The sequence below is a fragment of the Scyliorhinus torazame genome, chromosome 21 (genome assembly GCF_047496885.1).
Source record: "Scyliorhinus torazame isolate Kashiwa2021f chromosome 21, sScyTor2.1, whole genome shotgun sequence".
NCBI classification, from domain to species: Eukaryota; Metazoa; Chordata; class Chondrichthyes; order Carcharhiniformes; family Scyliorhinidae; genus Scyliorhinus; species Scyliorhinus torazame.
The window spans coordinates 132,715,217-132,737,809 of NC_092727.1; the positions used below are offsets into that span (position 1 = coordinate 132,715,217).

At 47.2% G+C, this 22,593-nt stretch overlaps 1 protein-coding gene across 5 annotated transcripts in view; it reads right to left on the minus strand.

The window, feature by feature from the left end:
- The window catches only part of stard3 (StAR related lipid transfer domain containing 3), a 55,222-nt gene that overhangs the window by 19,850 nt on the left and 12,779 nt on the right, over positions 1 to 22,593 (minus strand). For 4 of the 5 annotated variants that reach the window (XM_072487693.1, XM_072487691.1, XM_072487692.1 and 1 more), the window contains exons 2-8: positions 13,616 to 13,860; positions 8,628 to 8,705; positions 8,460 to 8,537; positions 6,814 to 6,870; positions 4,992 to 5,109; positions 1,626 to 1,724; positions 232 to 287 (exon numbers count right to left, since the gene is read on the minus strand). In XM_072487693.1, coding sequence (XP_072343794.1) covers positions 232 to 287; positions 1,626 to 1,724; positions 4,992 to 5,109; positions 6,814 to 6,870; positions 8,460 to 8,537; positions 8,628 to 8,705; positions 13,616 to 13,810 — 681 coding nt within the window. In that variant the 5' untranslated portion in view covers positions 13,811 to 13,860. The remainder of the gene's footprint in view (positions 1 to 231; positions 288 to 1,625; positions 1,725 to 4,991; positions 5,110 to 6,813; positions 6,871 to 8,459; positions 8,538 to 8,627; positions 8,706 to 13,615; positions 13,861 to 22,593) is intronic. The other variant, XM_072487695.1, reaches the window with a different exon arrangement.

Genomic DNA, 22,593 nt, shown 5'->3' on the forward strand with positions numbered 1-22,593 from the left:
CCCCGGCCTGGCACAGCCGGCGATCTCACCCCGCCCCCGACACAGCCGGCGGCACTCTCACAGGGGAGGGAGGGGTGGTGGAGAGGGAGGGGTGGGAAGAGGAATACTTACAGCTCCAGCAGGAGTATTAGTGGAAGCCAGAATCAGACCCCTCTCCGGACCCCTGACCCCACCATTAACTGCAGTTTATGTCAGCAACATCAGCTTTGAACAGTTTGGATTAGTCCTTACCTGAGGCGTTACTGCTCTCCTTTCAATACCTTCACCTTCAAACTCATCTTCAGAGCCTGTCAAGTGAAGCAGGGTTTTTAAAATGTATTTTATTACAAACTTGTTATCAAAACAGGTTACAGCAAATAAACATCCCGGGAAACATACTTCCCAACAATCAACAATACAGTCTGGACAGATTTCTCCCCCCACCCCCCGCGACGAACAGCTCCTCAAACACAGTCACAAACATCCCCCTCCTTTTCTCAAACTCCCCTGCTGAGCCCCTTAACTCATACTTTATCTTCTCTCTAATTGCAGGAAGTTGTACAGGTCACCCAACCAAGCTGCTACCCCCGGTGGCGATGCCGACCGCCACTCCAGCAAAATTTGCTGCGTGCAATCAGAGAGGCGACGGCCACGACATCGGCCTTCCTCCTCTCCATGAGCTCCGGCTTCTCTGAAACCCCAAATATCGTCACCAAAGGGTCCAGGTCCACCTCCTCCTCCACTATCCTGGCTAAGTCCGTGAACACTCCCGCCCAGAATCTTCCCAATTTTTCACAACCCCAAAACATGTGCGCATGATTCGCTGGCCCCCGCCCACACCTCTCACACTCATCTGCTACCCCCTGAAAGAATCCACTCATTCTCGCCCGAGTCATATGCACCCTGTGCACCAACTTAAATTGGATCAGGCTCATCCTGGCACAGGAGGAGGTCCCATTTACCCTTCGCAGTGCCTCACTCCATACTCCCCAATTGATCTCCATTCCCAACTCCGCTTCCCATTTCTCCTTGATCTTCACCACCTGCTCGCCCCGCTGCTCCCCCGGCCACTTAGAGATATCCCCAATTCTTCCCTCCCCTTCCACATCCGGAAGCAGCAGTCACACCAGCAGGGTGTGGCCTGGCAACCCGGGGAACCCCCGCCAGACCATTCGTGCTGAAGCAGGTTTATAATAGGAGTTGAAGAGTATACCAGCCCATAACAAAAGGACCAAATGGCCTGTTTTTGTGCTGGAACATTATATGAATAAGACAAGTAGTTTAAATATCCGTTGCCCAATTTAACCCTCAGTTTAATATCGAGGAAGTTGATATTTTTGAAGTAAGGATTACACATTTACAAAAACAATGGCTGCACAAAGCACCTGAAAACACGTCATTAATTTCTCATTCTCAACCTGCCTTTCCTTCTCCCCAGCCTCTCCCAGCTCTGCCCTCTCCCCACCCTATCGTCTTCCTGCACACACCCACCATCTCCCAGACATGTCCCATCCCCTCCTCTCCCTCTATGCCCTTCTCACTCTACAATGCCCAACATGCCTTCTCCCCACCATCCTCGTGCCACCCCCCATGCCCCTTTCCAAAGGGCATGTTATGAAGTGAGAAGCTCTCTCCCAGTAACATACCTGCAAAGGATTCCGGTGGAGAATAGAACTGTCCTTCGGATACAACTCTTGGGTACAGAAGGGGTGAGTACACAGAACCTGTATGTGGTGTCTGATAGACTGAAACAGACAGGACACAAATTACACTACAACCAAAAGGAGGTCGCAATTACCTGGGGTAATAAAGACTGGAAAAGAGACCTTGGTGCACAGACACAAAACCTCTGAAAAGTAAAAATATTTTAAAATGGCAATGTAAAATTTGTAACTTTAAAATGGGGACTGAATTATATCTAATGTCCTGGTCTAATTATCCCTCACCCACACATCGCAGGTAATGCTGAATTACTATGTGCAAGGCCATGTGTCATCAATGAGAAACATTAAAACCTGTGCAATCCGACAGCTCAAATCCTGTTGTGCCTCTGTGAGTGATCACCATTAAGCTGAAATTAAGTGGCTACAGTCCCAGATGACACAGGCTGCTTTCCCCTGTGAGGGGGACAGCTGATTGGTGGTGGTTTAACCTGAGGGTCACCACACCTCAGGCGAGTGGCAAGGTTGAGAACATAAGAACATAAGAACTAGGAGCAGGAGTCGGCCATCTGGCCCCTCGAGCCTGCTCCACCATTCAATGAGATCACGGCTGATCTTTTGTGGACTCAGCTCCACTTTCCGGCCCGAACACCATAACCCTTAATCCCTTTATTCTTCAAAAAACTATCCATCTTTATCTTAAAAACATTCAATGAAGGAGCCTCAACTGCTTCACTGAGCAAGGAATTCCATAGAATCACAACCCTTTGGTGAAGAAGTTCCTCCTAAACTCAGTCCTAAATCTACTTCCCCTTATTTTGAGGCTTTGCCCCCTAGTTCTGCTTTCACCCGCCAGTGGAAACAACCTGCCCGCATCTATCCTATCTATTCCCTTCATAATTTTATATGTTTCTATCAGATCCCCCCTCATCCTTCTAAATTCCAACGAGTACAGTCCCAGTCTACTCAACCTCTCCTCGTAATCCAACCCCTTCACCTCTGGGATCAACCTAGTGAATCTCCTCTGCACACCCTCCAGTGCCAGTACGTCCTTTCTCAAGTAAGGAGACCAAAACTGAACACAATACTCCAGGTATGGCCTCACTAACACCTTATACAATTGCAGCATAACCTCCCTAGTCTTAAACTCCATCCCTCTAGCAATGAAGGGCAAAATTCCATTTGCCTTCTTAATCACCTGTTGCACCTGTAAACCAACTTTTTGTGACTCATGCACTAGCACACCCAGGTCTCTCTGCTCAGCAGCATGTTTTAATATTTTATCATTTAAATAATAATCCCTTTTGCTGTTATTCCTACCAAAATGGATAACCTCACATTTGTCAACATTGTATTCCATCTGCCAGACCCTAGCAGGTAGTATTGAGGAGGTGGGGAGGCTGCAGAAAGATTTAGACAGTTTAGGAGAGTGGTCCAAGAAATGGCTGATGAAATTCAACATGGGCAAGTGCGAGGTCTTGCACTTTGGAAAAAAAGAATAGAGGCATGGACTATTTTCTAAGCGGTGACAAAATTCATGATGCTGAAGTGCAAAGGGACTTGGGAGTCCTAGTCCAGGATTCTCTAAAGGTAAACTTGCAGGTTGAGTCCGTAATTAAGAAAGCAAATGCAATGTTGTCATTTATCTCAAGAGGCTTGGAATATAAAAGCAGGGATGTACTTCTGAAGCTTTATAAAGCATTAGTTAGGCCCCATTTAGAATACTGTGAGCAATTTTGGGCCCCACACCTCAGGAAGGACATACTGGCACTGGAGCGGGTCCAGCGGAGATTCACACGGATGATCCCAGGAATGGTAGGCCTAACGTAAGATGAACGTCTGAGGATCCTGGGATTATATTCATTGGAGTTTAGGAGGTTGAGGGGAGATCTAATAGAAACTTACAAGATAATGAATGGCTTAGATAGGGTGGACGTAGGGAAGTTGTTTCCATTAGCAGGGGAGACTAGGACCCGGGGGCACAGCCTCAGAATAAAAGGGAGTCACTTTAGAACAGAGATGAGGAGAAATTTCTTTAGCCAGAGAGTGGTGGGTCTGTGGAATTCATTGCCACAGAGGGCGGTGGAGGCCAGGACGTTGAGTGTCTTTAAGACAGAAGTTGATAAATTCTTGATTTCTTGAGGAATTAAGGGCTACGGAGAGAGAGCGGGTAAATGGGGTTGAAATCAGCCATGATTGAATGGTGGAGTGGACGCGATGGGACAATGGCCTTACTTCCGCTCCTATGTCTTATGGTCTTATTCACTTAGCCTATCCAAATCCCTCTGCAGACTTCCAGTATCCTCTGTACATTTTGCTTTACCACTCATCTTGGTGTCGTCTGCAAACTTGGACACATTGCCCTTGGTCCCCAACTCCAAATCATCTATATAAATTGTGAACAATTGTGGGCCCAACACTGATCCCTGAGGACACCACTAGCTACTGATTGCCAACCAGAGAAACACCCATTAATCCCCACTCTTTGCTTTCTATTAATTAACCAATCCTCTATCCATGCTACTACTTTCCCCTTAATGCCATGCATCTTTATCTTATGCAGCAACCTTTTGTGTGGCACCTTGTCAAAGGCTTTCTGGAAATCCAGATATACCACATCCATTGGCTCCCCGTTATCTACCGCACTGGTAATGTCCTCAAAAAATTCCACTAAATTAGTTAGGCACGACCTGCCCTTTATGAACCCATGCTGCGTCTGCCCAATGGGACAATTTCCATCCAGGTGCCTCGCTATTTCTTCCTTGATGATAGATTCCAGCATGTTCCCTACTGCTGAAGTTAAGCTCACTGGCCTATAATTACCCGCTTTCTGCCTCCTTTTTTAAACAGTGGTGTCGTGTTTGCTAATTTCCAATCCGGGAGAAGGCGGGGTCCTCATGAATAACCTCAGTGGGTCCAGGAATTGAACCCACGCTGCTGGCCTCGCTGTGCATCAGGTTAAATCACCACCAGGGTATGTAGGGAATGTATAAATGCATACAATATATGCAGATAATCTGCATTAATCACATTGCAGTAATTATATTCCCAGGTAATTGGTGAATATTAAATTGCTGTAACCTTGCAGTACCTGCTTCCCAAGGAATATTACTTGGGTTTTATATCAATTACTGTCATATTACACATAATCCCAGGGATCAACCATCCAGTCAGATGACTCCATCATAATCATTCTTACCCAATTGTTGCTCGCAGTTGCATAACAGAGTAATTAGTAGGGAGTGATAGCAGCTGGGAGTTGCTGCACATCACAGTCAGGCAGAGATATAGGGACAGGACAGCAAAGAGCCAATGTTGCTTCAATGAAGCGAGAGTGAAAGAGTTACTCACATCGCTCATCCTCTGCCTCTTGAACCAACACTTTGAAATCAAGAAACCAGGTCTCCAGCCAGGCGAGGACAAAGGAGACAATTGGGAGAACATAGCCAAACGCACCCCTGGTCTGGAACTGGATAAAGAGAGGTCCACATAAATACCAGCCTCACTCATTAACAGCAGAATCACAAGTCTCCTGCAGGACAATTAAACAGCACACTAACATGGAAAGATTCAGCTCAGGAATATCTATGTCATGGACACACCATAGAACATAGAACAGTACAGCATAGAACAGGCCCTTCGGCCCTCGATGTTGTGCCTAGCTTTGTCCGAAACCAAGATCAAGCTATCCCTCTCCCTCTCATTCTGGTGTGCTCTATGTGCCTATCCAATAACCGCTTGAAAGTTCCTAAAGTGTCCGACTCCACTATCACAGACACCAGCAGCAACAGATTCAGCCCTGGAGAGGAACTGGCCCACGAGGACAGGCAGCTCTCCTGCTTCAGCTATTAGATCATCTTCCACTTGATTGGTGGGAGTGTTATGAATTGGGATTCAAGGTGCCAGTTCTTACAGGACTCCCAGTGTCCTGCATCTGGCTGTGGGACAGAGACCCGGGGACAGAGGAATTCAATTCCTTGGCCCAGATCCCTGACAAACATGTATTTTGCAATCCCAGTGGAAGTGCAGCAGATTAACAATAGATAGGTTGATGATTAGTTCAGTTTCTAAACTGCGTTATTCCTCAGTAGGTAAAACATACGGAGAGCCTGGGGAATGACAAAAGTGACTGGATCGGTTCAGAACGTTTATTTGCATGTTGTTGCAGAAAGAGAGACTGTGTCCACTCACCGATTGTGGGAAAATGTATATATGTAGTAGGATAGACTCGCTGCACTATCTGTCCTGCCAACAGTGCAGAGACTATTTGCCGTCACTGCTGTTCTGTGACATTTCTACCCTGTGACAGTCGTGAAATGTTAACTCTGTTTCTCTCTGCAGATGGGCAAGGTAGCAAGGGCGGCACGTTAGCACCGTGGTTATTACTGTTGCTTCACAGCTCCAGGGTCCCAGGTTCGATTCCCGGCTTGGGTCACTGTCTGTGCAGAGTCTGCACGTTCCCCCCGTGTCTGCGTGGGTTTCCTCCGGGTGCTCCGGTTTCCTCCCACAAGTCCCGAAAGACGTGCTGTTAGGTGAATTGGACATTCTGAATTCTCCCTCTGTGTACCCGAACAGGCGCTGGAATGTGATGACTAGGGGATTTTCACAGTAACTTCATTGCAGTGATAATGTAAGCCTACTTGTGACACTAATAAAGATTCTTAAAGATTATTATTACCTGCTGAGTATTTCCAGCATCTGCATTTGCACAGGAAACAGCTGATCACCTTTAGGTAAAAGGCATTTTAAGTCAGCTCCTGTTGGGTACTGTTCATTGAACAAATATCCACAGAATCCAGAACTGCAACAAGACTCAAGGTGTCCAGGACTTAACTACTTCCAAGCATTAGAAACCAGCAACTTTCAAACACACATATCAAACTTTTAAGTGGTTCTTTCCAAAGCTCCCAGGAATGAACTCACAAGGTCATTAACAGTCAGGCGTGATGAATGGAAGGGCAGGCAGACCATTCTAAAGAGGAATTCTCAGGGATCTCTGCGAGGGATCAATGTACAGAACAGATTAGTGGGACATCGGACCTGATGGCAAAGGGAACTGGGACATTTTGTTACAAATGTATTTGGTAAAATTAAGGAGCCCTGCCCGGAGGAACAAGTGTAGCACAAAAATAAGGACAGTTTGAGAGAACAATCGTAAAATAAGTCTTCCTACCTGAATTGAAAGGATGACTTTGATAATTAAAAAGCCACTGGTAATCAAAGTGGTGACCTATAACAGGACACAAAGGTCAGTGACAATGTTGACCCAGACAATGTTGACCAAGACAATGCTGACCCAGACAATGTTGACCCAGACAATGCTGACCCAGACAATGCTGACCCAGACAATGCTGACCCAGACAATGCTGACCCAGACAATGCTGACCCAGACAATCCACCTACTCTGCACATCCCTGGACTGTGGGAGGAAACCGGAGCACCCGGAGGAAACCCACGCAGACACGGGGAGGACGCGCAGACTCCGCACAGACAGTGACCCAAGCCGGAATCGAACCTGGGACCCTGGAGCTGTGAAGCAATTGTGCTATCCACAATGCTACCGTGCTGCCCTTAAGAACAAATTAATCTACACTATATCATTCTACCGTAATCCATGTACCTATCCAATAGCTGCTTAAAGGTCCCTAATGTTTCCGACTCAACTACTTCCACAGGCAGTGCGTTCCATGACCCCACTACTCTCTGGGTAAAGAACCTACCTCTGATATCCCTCCTATATCTTCCACCATTCACCTTAAATTTATGTCCCCTTGTAATGGTTTGTTCCACCCGGGGAAAAAGTCTCTGACTGTCTCCTCTATCTATTCCGCTGATCATCTTATAAACCCCTATCAAGTCGCCCCTCATCCTTCTCCATTCTAATGAGAAAAGGCCTAGCACCCTCAACCTTTCCTCGTAAGACCTACTCTCCATTCCAGGCAACATCCTGGTAAATCTCCTTTGCACCTTTTCCAAAGCTTCCACATCCTTCCTAAAATGAAGCGACCAGAACTGTACACAGTACTCCAAATGTGGCCTTACCAAAGTTTTGTACAGCTGCATCATCACCTCACAGCTCTTAAATTCAATCCCTCTGTTAATGAACGCTAGCACACCATAGGCCTTCTTCACAGCTCTATCCACTTGAGTGGCAACTTTCAAAGATCTATGAACATAGACCCCAAGATCTCTCTGCTCCTCCACATTGCCAAGAACTCTACCGTTAACCCTGTATTCCGCATTCATATTTGTCCTTCCAAAATGGACAACCTCACACTTTTCAGGGTTAAACTCCATCTGCCACTTCTCAGCCCAGCTCTGCATCCTATCTATGTCTCTTTGCAGCCGACAACAGCCCTCCTCACTATCCACAACTCCACCAATCTTCGTATCGTCTGCAAATTTACTGACCCACCCTTCAACTCCCTCATCCAAGTAATTAATGAAAATCACAAACAGCAGAGGACCCAGAACTGATCCCTGTGGTACGCCACTGGTAACTGGGATCCAGGCTGAATATTTGCCATCCACCACCACTCTCTGACTTCTATCGGTTAGCCAGTTCGTTATCCAACTGGCCAGATTTCCCACTATCCCATGCCTCCTTACTTTCTGCATAAGCCTACCATGGGGAACCTTATCAAAGGCCTTACTAAAATCTATGTACACTACATCCACTGCTTTACCTCCTCCAAAATATTCCTTTTTTGCCCCTCTGACCTGTTGTAAATGTGTTAACAGATCCACAGCTCAAACAGCATAGGCTCAAAACATTCTTCCCCCTCCAAACACAGGTACAAAGTTCTGTGGGATCCTTACCGCAATAACCCACCAGTGACGGAGTCTCAGCAGGGCGTAGGCAAGCAACAATACGACAAAGCGAAACACAGCCAGCGACTGCAGGGAACAGAGGGGCAACGGTGAATAATTGTTCAAAGTGAGGCAGGGTAGAACACTAATTCTGCTCACGTGGAATACGATACTTACAAATATGTCAAAGAATGAAGTTTTGAAATCATAATTTAATATTTCATCATCTAGATTTTTTTCAATATCACCATTCGTCTGAGAAACAAAGAAAATATTAAAATTTTAGAGTCAGTATTTTTTCCAAGAGAAATTCAGAGATATCACATAAACCCGTCCGATCTGTGCTGACTGAAAGATTGAGGCTGGTTTGTTCAGCCTGCAGTTCACTCTATGTGTCAGGAGGCAGAGAAATCAGCTCAACGTTCAGCAGTGACTAGTGGGATTTTCAGTTGTTTTGAGACGTGGAAGAGCTCTTTCATCGATCGCTTGAAGTGGGTGACAAAGCTTCAAGACTGTGGTCTGAAATTCGGTGACAGACATTGCAAAGTTAAAGAGGAACAACTTGTATTTACAGAGCATCTTTCTCACTCAGCGTGCTTTAGAAGTAATGGAATTCCCTTGAAGTGCAGTGACTTGGATTGTTTTCCTTGAAGTAGAGGAGACTGAGGGGGGACATGATTGAGATGTATAAAATTATGAGGGGCACAGATAGAGTAGACAAGAATAAACTTTTCCCCTTGGTGAAGGGATCAAGGACCAGGGGGCAGAGATTTAAGGTGAGGGGCAGGAGGTTTCAAAGGGATGTGAGAAAAACATTTTCAACCAGAGGATAGTGGGAGTCTGGAACTCGCTGCCTGAAAGGGTGGTGGAGGCAGAGACCCTCATAACATTTATAGACAGACATAGAACAGTACAGCCCAGTACAGCCCCTTCGGCCCACGATGTTGTGCCGACCACTTATCCTAATCTAAGATCAACCTAACCGACACCCCTTCAATTTACTGCTGTCCATGCGCCTGTCCAAGACTCGCTCAAACGTCCCCAATGACTCTGACTCCAACACCTCCGCTGGCAGTGCATTCCACACTTTCATTTCTGACTGGTGCAGATGCGATGGGCTGAAGGGCCTTTGCTGTGCTGAAGACCTCTATGTACCCCATCCAGTTCCACAGTGATCCTAGCCCTGAATAAACAGTGACTCTGTACAGTTACACAGTGAGTGATCCTCACCCTGAATAAACAGTGACTCTGTACAGTTACACAGTGAGTGATCCTCACCCTGCTGAATAAACAGTGACTCTGTACAGTTACACCGTGAGTGATCCTCACACTGAATAAACAGTGACTCTGTCCAGTTACACAGTGAGTGATCCTCACCCTGAATAAACAGTGACTCTGTACGGTTAGTGAGTGATCCTCACCCTGAATAAACAGTGACTCTGTACAGTTACACAGTGAGTGATCCTCACCATGAATAAACAGTGACTCTGTACAGTTACACAGGGAGTGGTCCTTAACCTGAATAAACAGTGACTCTGTACAGTTACAGTGAGTGATCCTTACACTGCTGAATAAACAGTGACTCTGTACAGTTAGACAGAGAATGACCCTCACCCTGAATAAACAGTGATTCTGTACAGTTACACAGTGAGTGATCCTCACCCTGAATAAACAGTGACTCTGTGCAGTTAGACAGAGAATGACCTTCACCCTGAATAAACAGTGACTCTGTACAGTTACAGTGAGTGATCCTCACCCTGAATAAACAGTGACTCTGTACAGTTACACAGTGAGTGATCTTCACCCTGAATAAACAGTGACACTGTACAGTTACACAGTGAGTGATCCTCACTCACCCTGAATAAACAGTGACTCTGTACAGTTACACAGTGAGTGATCCTCACCCTGAATAAACAGTGACTCTGTACAGTTACACAGTGAGTGATCCTCACCCTGAATAAACAGTGACTCTGTACAGTTACACAGTGAGTGATCCTCACCCTGAATAAACAGTGACTCTGTAGTTACACAGAGAATGACCCTCACCCTGAATAAACAGTGACTCTGTACAGTTACACAGTGAGTGATCTTCACCCTGAATAAACAGTGACACTGTACAGTTACACAGTGAGTGATCCTCACTCACCCTGAATAAACAGTGACTCTGTACAGTTACAGTGAGTGATCCTCACCCTGAATAAACAGTGACTCTGTACAGTTACACAGTGAGTGATCCTCACTCTGAATAAACAGTGACTCTGTACAGTTACACAGTGAGTGATCCTCACCCTGAATAAACTGTGACTCTGTACAGTTACACAGTGAGTGATCCTCACCCTGAATAAACAGTGATGCTGTACAGTTACACAGTGAGTGATCCGCACCCTGAATAAACAGTGACTCTGTACAGTTACACAGTGAGTGATCCTCACTCTGAATAAACAGTGACTCTGTACAGTTACACAGTGAGTGTTCCTCACCCTGAATAAACAGTGACTCTGTACAGTTACACAGTGAGTGATCCTCACTCTGATTAAACAGTGACTCTGTACAGTTACACAGTGAGTGATCCTCACCCTGAATAAACAGTGACTCTGTACAGTTACACAGTGAGTGATCCTCACCCTGAATAAACAGTGACTCTGTACAGTTACACAGTGAGTGATCCTCACCCTGAATAAACAGTGACTCTGTACAGTTACACAGTGAGTGATCCTCACCCTGAATAAACAGTGACTCTGTACAGTTACACAGTGAGTGATCCTCACACTGAATAAACAGTGATGCTGTACAGTTACACAGTGAGTGATCCTCACCCTGAATAAACAGTGACTCTGTACAGTTACACAGTGAGTGATCCTCACCCTGAATAAACAGTGACTCTGTACAGTTACACAGTGAGTGACCCTCACCCTGAATAAACAGTGATGCTGTACAGTTACACAGTGAGTGATCCTCACCCTGAATAAACAGTGACTCTGTACAGTTACACAGTGAGTGATCCTCACCCTGCTGAATAAACAGTGACTCTGTACAGTTACACAGTGAGTGATCCTCACCCTGAATAAACAGTGACTCTGTACAGTTACACAGTGAGTGATCCTCACCCTGAATAAACAGTGACTCTGTACAGTTACACAGTGAGTGATCCTCACCCTGAATAAACAGTGACTCTGTACAGTTACACAGTGAGTGATCCTCACACTGAATAAACAGTGATGCTGTACAGTTACACAGTGAGTGATCCTCACCCTGAATAAACAGTGACTCTGTACAGTTACACAGTGAGTGATCCTCACCCTGAATAAACAGTGACTCTGTACAGTTACACAGTGAGTGATCCTCACCCTGAATAAACAGTGACTCTGTACAGTTACACAGTGAGTGATCCTCACCCTGAATAAACAGTGACTCTGTACAGTTACACAGTGAGTGACCCTCACCCTGAATAAACAGTGATGCTGTACAGTTACACAGTGAGTGATCCTCACCCTGAATAAACAGTGACTCTGTACAGTTACACAGTGAGTGATCCTCACCCTGCTGAATAAACAGTGACTCTGTACAGTTACACAGTGAGTGATCCTCACCCTGAATAAACAGTGACTCTGTACAGTTACACAGTGAGTGATCCTCACCCTGAATAAACAGTGACTCTGTACAGTTACACAGTGAGTGATCCTCACCCTGAATAAACAGTGACTCTGTACAGTTACACAGTGAGTGATCCTCACACTGAATAAACAGTGATGCTGTACAGTTACACAGTGAGTGATCCTCACCCTGAATAAACAGTGACTCTGTACAGTTACACAGTGAGTGATCCTCACCCTGAATAAACAGTGACTCTGTACAGTTACACAGTGAGTGATCCTCACCCTGAATAAACAGTGACTCTGTACAGTTACACAGTGAGTGATCCTCACCCTGAATAAACAGTGACTCTGTACAGTTACACAGTGAGTGATCCTCACCCTGAATAAACAGTGACTCTGTACAGTTACACAGTGAGTGATCCTCACACTGAATAAACAGTGATGCTGTACAGTTACACAGTGAGTGATCCTCACCCTGAATAAACAGTGACTCTGTACAGTTACACAGTGAGTGATCCTCACCCTGAATAAACAGTGACTCTGTACAGTTACACAGTGAGTGATCCTCACCCTGAATAAACAGTGACTCTGTACAGTTACACAGTGAGTGATCCTCACCCTGAATAAACAGTGACTCTGTACAGTTACACAGTGAGTGACCCTCACCCTGAATAAACAGTGATGCTGTACAGTTACACAGTGAGTGATCCTCACCCTGAATAAACAGTGACTCTGTACAGTTACACAGTGAGTGATCCTCACCCTGCTGAATAAACAGTGACTCTGTACAGTTACACAGTGAGTGATCCTCACCCTGAATAAACAGTGACTCTGTACAGTTACACAGTGAGTGATCCTCACCCTGAATAAACAGTGACTCTGTACAGTTACACAGTGAGTGATCCTCACCCTGAATAAACAGTGACTCTGTACAGTTACACAGTGAGTGATCCTCACACTGAATAAACAGTGATGCTGTACAGTTACACAGTGAGTGATCCTCACCCTGAATAAACAGTGACTCTGTACAGTTACACAGTGAGTGATCCTCACCCTGAATAAACAGTGACTCTGTACAGTTACACAGTGAGTGATCCTCACCCTGAATAAACAGTGACTCTGTACAGTTACACAGTGAGTGATCCTCACCCTGAATAAACAGTGACTCTGTACAGTTACACAGTGAGTGATCCTCACCCTGAATAAACAGTGACTCTGTACAGTTACACAGTGAGTGATCCTCACACTGAATAAACAGTGATGCTGTACAGTTACACAGTGAGTGATTCTCACACTGAATAAACAGTGATGCTGTACAGTTACACAGTGAGTGATCCTCACCCTGAATAAACAGTGACTCTGTACAGTTACACAGTGAGTGATCCTTACTATGAATAAAGAGTGAACTGTAGTTAGTGGGAGTGATGAATTCACAAAGTTCAATTTTTAAACAGAGAAATTAGTTTCCTGAACTGTGTTTGCAGTTACTGAGGACATAGAAAAAAGTGTGAAACCAACACCAAATGTTCTGTTGCGGTTGCTGTGTCTGTGCTGAATGCAGGCACTCACATTCAACTCGATAATCCACAGGAGGGAAACAAACAACAGGTCAAAGGTTACAAAGAGACAGAAAGTCCTGCGGACATCGGAGATTATTTTCCTCTCCTCGTGTGACTGGCATTGTGCTGACATGCTGGGCTGGCTCGCAGAGTATGATGTGTTGATTGAAGCAATGGTTGGGAGGCTCTGTTCCAGGTGCGCCATCCTGAGTTCTCCTGGCTATCAGGCATCAGGTCCCTTCATCAAAGACGGCTCTGTAGAGCAAACAACAGCAGTGAGAACCCAAGAGACGCAGGCCGAGAGGGATCAATCAAACTGCTCGGGATAATCAATCACTGCCCAACTTCAAAATACTGCCTCCAACCACTGTTCACTCTGCTCCCAGACATGGCCCTAACTGTACTCCAAAATTCATTAATCAGCTCAAACAATCCAGATTTCTTCCCCTGATTGGGTACTTTATGAATACCAGTACGAGACAATCAGCAGAATGGTCTCAATTGATGAATTCACTGCTCAGGGTTTTACTGACACACGCAGTCCACCAGGTTCCACTTTTTATCCTCAGTGTGTGACACAGGTCGGGATTGGTGTATCAATGATCTGGACTTGTGAGAATAAATGTGAGGGACTGGTTGAGCACAGGGCTAAATCGCTGGCTTTGAAAGCAGACCAAGGCAGGCCAGCAGCATGGTTCGATTCCCGTACCAGCCTCCCCGAACAGGCGCCGGAATGTGGTGACTAGGGGCCTTTCACAGTAACTTCATTTGAAGCCTACTTGTGACAATAAGCGATTTTCATTTTCAAATAACCAATTGGGGTCCGGTTTGGCTGTTGTGATGCCCTATTCTGATGAATAGCCTCCCTGTGCATACTGTTCAACTCTCAGGGTAAATGATAACTTGGTAAAATTCGGCACCGCCGCACTGAACCACATCTCAACAAGTTCCAACCTATTCTGAAGACAGCAACACATACCACACAGCCGAGAGACATACTACACAGCAGATACACATAGCACACAGCAGATACACATATCACACAGCAGAGACATACTACACAGCAGATACACATATCACACAGCAGAGACATACTACACAGCAGATACACATAGCACACAGCAGATACACATAGCACACAGCAGATACACATAGCACACAGCAGAGACATACTACACAGTAGATACACATAGCACACAGCAGATACACATAGTACACAGCAGATACACATCGCACACAGCAGATACATATAGCACACAGCAGATACACATAGCACACAGCAGATACACATAGCACACAGCAGATAGACATACCGCACAGCAGATGCACATAGCACACAGCAGATACACATACCACACAGCAGAGGGACATACTACACAGCAGATACACATAGCACACAGCAGATACACATAGCACACTGGATACACATAGCACACAGCAGATACACATAGCACACTGGATACACATAGCACGCAGCAGATACACATAGCACACAGCAGATACACATAGCACACAGCAGATAGACATACCACACAGCAGATACACATAGCACACAGCAGATACACATAGCACACAGCAGATACACATAGCACACACAAGATACACATAGCACACAGCAGATACATATACCACACAGCATATACACATAGCACACAGCAGATACACATAGCACACAGCAGATACACATAGCACACAGCCGATACGCATACTGCACAGCAGATACGCATACAGCACAGCAGATACGCATACCGCACAGCAGATACGCATACCGCACAGCAGATACGCATACCGCACAGCAGATAGACATACCACACAGCAGATACATATAGCACACAGCAGATACACATAGCACAGAGCATATACACATAGCACACAGCAGAGACATACTACAGCAGATACACTTACCACACAGCAGAGAGACATACTACACAGCAGATACACATAGCACAGCAGAGGGACATACTACATAGCAGATACACATAGCACTCAGCAGATATACATAGCACACAGCAGATACACATAGCACACAGCAGATACGCGTAACACACAGCAGATACGCGTAGCACACAGCAGATACGCGTAGCACACAGCAGATACGCGTAGCGCACAGCAGATACGCGTACCGCACAGCAGATACGCATAGCACACAGCAGATACGCATAGCACACAGCAGATACGCATAGCACACAGCAGATACACATAGCACACAGCAGATACACATAGCACACAGCAGATACACATAGCACACAGCAGATACACATAGCACACAGCAGATAGACATACCGCACAGCAGATGCACATAGCACACAGCAGATACACATAGCACACAGCAGATAAACATAGCACACAGCAGATACACATAGCACACAGCAGATACACATAGCACACAGCAGATACACATAGCACACAGCAGATACACATAGCACACAGCAGATACACATAGCACACAGCAGATACACATAGCACACAGCAGATACACATAGCACACAGCAGATACACATAGCACACAGCAGATACACATAGCACACAACAGATACATATAGCACACAGCAGAGAGACATACTACACAGCAGAGAGACATAGCACACAGCAGATACACATAGCACACAGCAGAGACATATAGCACACAGCAGAGGGACATACTACACAGCAGGTACACATAGCACACAGCAGATACACATAGCACACAGCAGATACACGTACTACACAGCAGATACACATAGCACACTGCAGATACACATAGCACACAGCAGATACACATAGCACACAGCAGATAGACATAGCACACAGCAGATACACATAGCACACAGCAGATAGACATACCACACAGCGGATACACATAGCACACAGCAGATCCACATAGCACACAGCAGATACACATAGCACACAGCAGATACACATAGCACACACAAGATACACATAGCACACAGCAGATACATATACCACACAGCATATACACATAGCACACAGCAGATACATAGCATGCAGCCGATACGTATAGCACACAGCAGATACGCATAGTACACAGCAGTTACGCATACTGCACAGCAGATACGCATACCGCACATCAGATACGCATACAGCACAGCAGGTACGCATACCGCACAGCAGATACGCATACCGCACAGCAGATAGACATACCACCCAGCAGATACATATAGCACACAGCAGATACATATAGCACACAGCAGATACACATAGCACACAGCAGATACACATAGCACACAGCAGAGACATACTACAGCAGATACACATAGCACACAGCACATACACATACCACACAGCAGAGAGACATACTACACAGCAGATACACATAGCACACAGCAGATACACATAGCACACAGCAGATACGCATAGCACACAGCAGATACGCATAGCACACAGCAGATACACATAGCACACAGCAGATACGCGTAGCACACAGCAGATACGCATAGCACACAGCAGATACGCATAGCACACAGCAGATACGCATAGCACACAGCAGATACGCATAGCACACAGCAGATATGCATAGCACACAGCAGATACACATAGCACACAGCAGGTACACATAGCACACAGCAGATACACATAGCACACAGCAGATACACATACCACACAGCAGATACACATAGCACACAGCAGATACACATAGCACACAGCAGATACACATAGCACACAACAGCTACACATAGCACACAGCAGATACATATACCACACAGCATATACACATAGCACACAGCAGATACACATAGCACACAGCAGATACGTATAGCACACAGCAGATACGCATAGTACACAGCAGATACGCATACTGCACAGCAGATACGCATACCGTACATCAGATGCGCATACAGCACAGCAGATATGCATACCACACAGCAGATACATATAGCACACAGCAGATACACATACCACACAGCAGATACATAGCACATAGCAGATACACATAGCACACAGCAGATACACATAGCACACAGCAGATACACATAGCGCACAGCAGATACAGAGCGCACAGCAGATACACATAGCACACAGCAGATACACATACCACACAGCAGATACACATAGCACACAGCAGATACACATAGCACACAGCAGATACACATAGCACACAACAGCTACACATAGCACACAGCAGATACATATACCACACAGCATATACACATAGCACACAGCAGATACACATAGCACACAGCAGATACGTATAGCACACAGCAGATACGCATAGTACACAGCAGATACGCATACTGCACAGCAGATACGCATACCGTACATCAGATGCGCATACAGCACAGCAGATATGCATACCACACAGCAGATACATATAGCACACAGCAGATACACATACCACACAGCAGATACATAGCACATAGCAGATACACATAGCACACAGCAGATACACATAGCACACAGCAGATACACATAGCGCACAGCAGATACAGAGCGCACAGCAGATACACAGAGCACACAGCAGGTACACATAGCACACAGCAGATACACATAGCACACAGCAGATACACAGAGCACACAGCAGATACACAGAGCACACAGCAGATACACATAGCACACAGCAGATACAGAGCACACAGCAGATACACAGAGCACACAGCAGATACACAGAGCACACAGCAGATACACATACCACACAGCAGATACACGTACCAGAGAGCAGATACACACACCGTACAGCACATACACATACAATACAGCAAATACACATAGCATCCAGCGGACGCACATACCGTACAATGGATACACACACCGTACAGCAGATACACACACCGTTAAGCAGATAGTGCAAACAGGAACTGAAACAACACAAGCCTGCACCAACACATCTACACCTCCCGCTGCCTGGGGAAAGCGGGCAGCATAATCAAAGACCCCTCCCACCCGGCTTACTCACTCTTCCAACTTCTCCCATCGGGCAGGAGATACAGAAGTCTGGGAACACGCACGAACAGACTCAAAAACAGCATCTTCCCCGCTGTTACCAGACTCTTAAACGGCCCTCTTATGGACTGACCTCATTAACACTACACCCTGTATGCTTCATCCGATGCCGGTGCTTATGTAGTTACATTGTATACCTTGTGTTGCCCATTTATGTATTTGCTTTTATTCCCATGAACTTAAAGATCTGTTGAGCTGCTCGCAGAAAATACTTTTCACTGGACCTCGTTACACGTGACAATAAACAAATCCAATCCAATCCAATCCATGGTGAAGGACATCAAAATACAAGGCAGGTCACACAGGTCAGTGAAGGCAGACAGGACAGGTGGCTGCAGTTTTGCCATGTTTCTGACAATCTAGGAACTGGTTGGAGTTGACAGTCTCACAAGTCCAGATCCTGTGGACAGCCAGTTCTGGCGCTGCCCTGCCAGTAGACACTCTGGTGCTGTCTGAATCGTTTATATTAATCTGACACCACTGGGTGACAGCTCCACAAGGCAACAATAACTGTGAGCTCAGAAACTCCTGGATGTCAGGATCTGGAGGCAGATTCAGAGTATCAGCACCGCGGTGTGTGGACACAGAGTATCAGCACCGCTGTGTGTGGACACAGAGTATCAACACCGCTGTGTGTGGACACAGAGTATCAGCACCGCTGTGTGTGGACACAGAGTATCAACACCGCTGTGTGTGGACACAGAGTATCAACACCGCTGTGTGTGGACACAGAGTATCAGCACCGCTGTGTGTGGACACAGAGTATCAGCACCGCTGTGTGTGGACACAGAGTATCAACACCGCTGTGTGTGGACACAGAGTATCAGCACCGCTGTGTGTTGACACAGAGTATCAGCACCGCTGTGTGTGGACACAGAGTATCAGCACCGCTGTGTGTGGACACAGAGTATCAGCACCGCTGTGTGTGGACACAGAGTATCAGCACCGCTGTGTGTGGACACAGAGTGTCAACACCGCTGTGTGTGGACACAGAGTATCAGCACCGCTGTGTGTGGACACAGAGTATCAGCACCGCTGTGTGTGGACACAGAGTATCAGCACCGCTGTGTGTGGACACAGAGTATCAACACCGCTGTGTGTGGACACAGAGTATCAGCACCGCTGTGTGTGGACACAGAGTATCAGCACCGCTGTGTGTTGACACAGAGAATCAACACCGCTGTGTGTGGACACAGAGTATCAGCACCGCTGTGTGTGGACACAGAGTATCAGCACCGCTGTGTGTGGACACAGAGTATCAGCACCGCTGTGTGTGGACACAGAGAATCAGCACCGCTGTGTGTGGGTGCAGAGTATCAGCACCGCTGTGTGTGGACACAGAGAATCAACACCGCTGTGTGTGGACACAGAGTATCAGCACCGCTGTGTGTGGACACAGAGAATCAACACCGCTGTGTGTGGACACAGAGAATCAGCACCGCTGTGTGTGGACACAGAGTATCAGCACCGCTGTGTGTGGGTGCAGAGTATCAACACCGCTGTGTGTGGACACAGAGTATCAACACCGCTGTGTGTGGACACAGAGTATCAACACCGCTGTGTGTGGACACAGAGTATCAGCACCGCTGTGTGTGGACACAGAGTATCAACACCGCTGTGTGTGGACACAGAGTATCAGCACCGCTGTGTGTGGACACAGAGAATCAGCACCGCTGTGTGTGGACACAGAGTATCAGCACCGCTGTGTGTGGACACAGAGTATCAACACCGCTGTGTGTGGACACAGAGTATCAACACCGCTGTGTGTGGACACAGAGTATCAGCACCGCTGTGTGTGGACACAGAGTATCAGCACCGCTGTGTGTGGACACAGAGTATCAGCACCGCTGTGTGTGGACAGAGAATCAGCACCGCTGTGTGTGGACACAGAGTATCAGCACCGCTGTGTGTGGACACAGAGTATCAGCACCGCTGTGTGTGGACACAGAGTATCAGCACCGCTGTGTGTGGACACAGAGTATCAGCACCGCTGTGTGTGGACACAGAGTATCAGCACCGCTGTGTGTGGACACAGAGTATCAGCACCGCTGTGTGTGGACACAGAGTATCAGCACCGCTGTGTGTGGACGCAGAGTATCAGCACCGCTGTGTGTGGACACAGAGTATCAGCACCGCTGTGTGTGGACACAGAGTATCAGCACCGCTGTGTGTGGACACAGAGTATCAGCACCGCTGTGTGTGGACACAGAGTATCAGCACCGCTGTGTGTGGACACAGAGTATCAGCACCGCTGTGTGTGGACACAGAGTATCAGCACCGCTGTGTGTGGACACAGAGTATCAGCACCGCTGTGTGTGGGTGCAGAGTATCAGCACCGCTGTGTATGGACACAGAGTATCAGCACCGCTGTGTGTGGACACAGAGTATCAGCACCGCTGTGTGTGGGTGCAGAGTATCAGCACCGCTGTGTGTGGGTGCAGAGTATCAGCACCGCTGTGTGTGGACACAGAGTATCAGCACCGCTGTGTGTTGACACAGAGTATCAGCACCGCTGTGTGTGGACACAGAGTATCAGCACCGCTGTGTGTGGACACAGAGTATCAACACCGCTGTGTGTGGACACAGAGTATCAACACCGCTGTGTGTGGACACAGAGTATCAGCACCGCTGTGTGTGGACACAGAGTATCAGCACCGCTGTGTGTGGACACAGAGTATCAGCACCGCTGTGTGTGGACACAGAGAATCAACACCGCTGTGTGTGGACACAGAGTATCAACACCGCTGTGTGTGGACACAGAGTATCAACACCGCTGTGTGTGGACACAGAGTATCAACACCGCTGTGTGTGGACACAGAGTATCAGCACCGCTGTGTGTGGACACAGAGTATCAGCACCGCTGTGTGTGGACACGGAGTATCAGCACCGCTGTGTGTGGACACAGAGTATCAGCACCGCTGTGTGTGGGTGCAGAGTATCAGCACCGCTGTGTGTGGACACAGAGTATCAACACCGCTGTGTGTGGACACAGAGTATCAGCACCGCTGTGTGTGGACACAGAGTATCAGCACCGCTGTGTGTGGACACAGAGTATCAGCACCGCTGTGTGTGGACACAGAGTATCAGCACCGCTGTGTGTGGACACAGAGTATCAGCACCGCTGTGTGTGGGTGCAGAGTATCAGCACCGCTGTGTGTGGACACAGAGTATCAACACCGCTGTGTGTGGACACAGAGTATCAGCACCGCTGTGTGTGGGTGCAGAGTATCAGCACCGCTGTGTGTGGACACAGAGTATCAACACCGCTGTGTGTGGACACAGAGTATCAGCACCGCTGTGTGTGGGTGCAGAGTATCAGCACCGCTGTGTGTGGACACAGAGTATCAGCACCGCTGTGTGTGGACACAGAGTATCAGCACCGCTGTGTGTGGGTGCAGAGTATCAGCACCGCTGTGTGTTGACACAGAGAATCAGCACCGCTGTGTGTGGACACAGAGTATCAGCACCGCTGTGTGTGGGTGCAGAGTATCAGCACCGCTGTGTGTGGACACAGAGTATCAACACCGCTGTGTGTGGACACAGAGTATCAGCACCGCTGTGTGTGGACACAGAGTATCAGCACCGCTGTGTGTGGACACAGAGTATCAGCACCGCTGTGTATGGACACAGAGTATCAGCACCGCTGTGTGTGGACACAGAGTATCAGCACCGCTGTGTGTTGACACAGAGAATCAGCACCGCTGTGTGTGGACACAGAGTATCAGCACCGCTGTGTGTTGACACAGAGTATCAGCACCGCTGTGTGTTGACACAGAGAATCAGCACCGCTGTGTGTGGACACAGAGTATCAGCACCGCTGTGTGTGGACACAGAGTATCAGCACCGCTGTGTGTGGACACAGAGTATCAGCACCGCTGTGTGTGGACACAGAGTATCAGCACCGCTGTGTGTGGACACAGAGTATCAGCACCGCTGTGTGTTGACACAGAGAATCAGCACCGCTGTGTGTGGACACAGAGTATCAGCACCGCTGTGTGTTGACACAGAGTATCAGCACCGCTGTGTGTGGACACAGAGTATCAACACCGC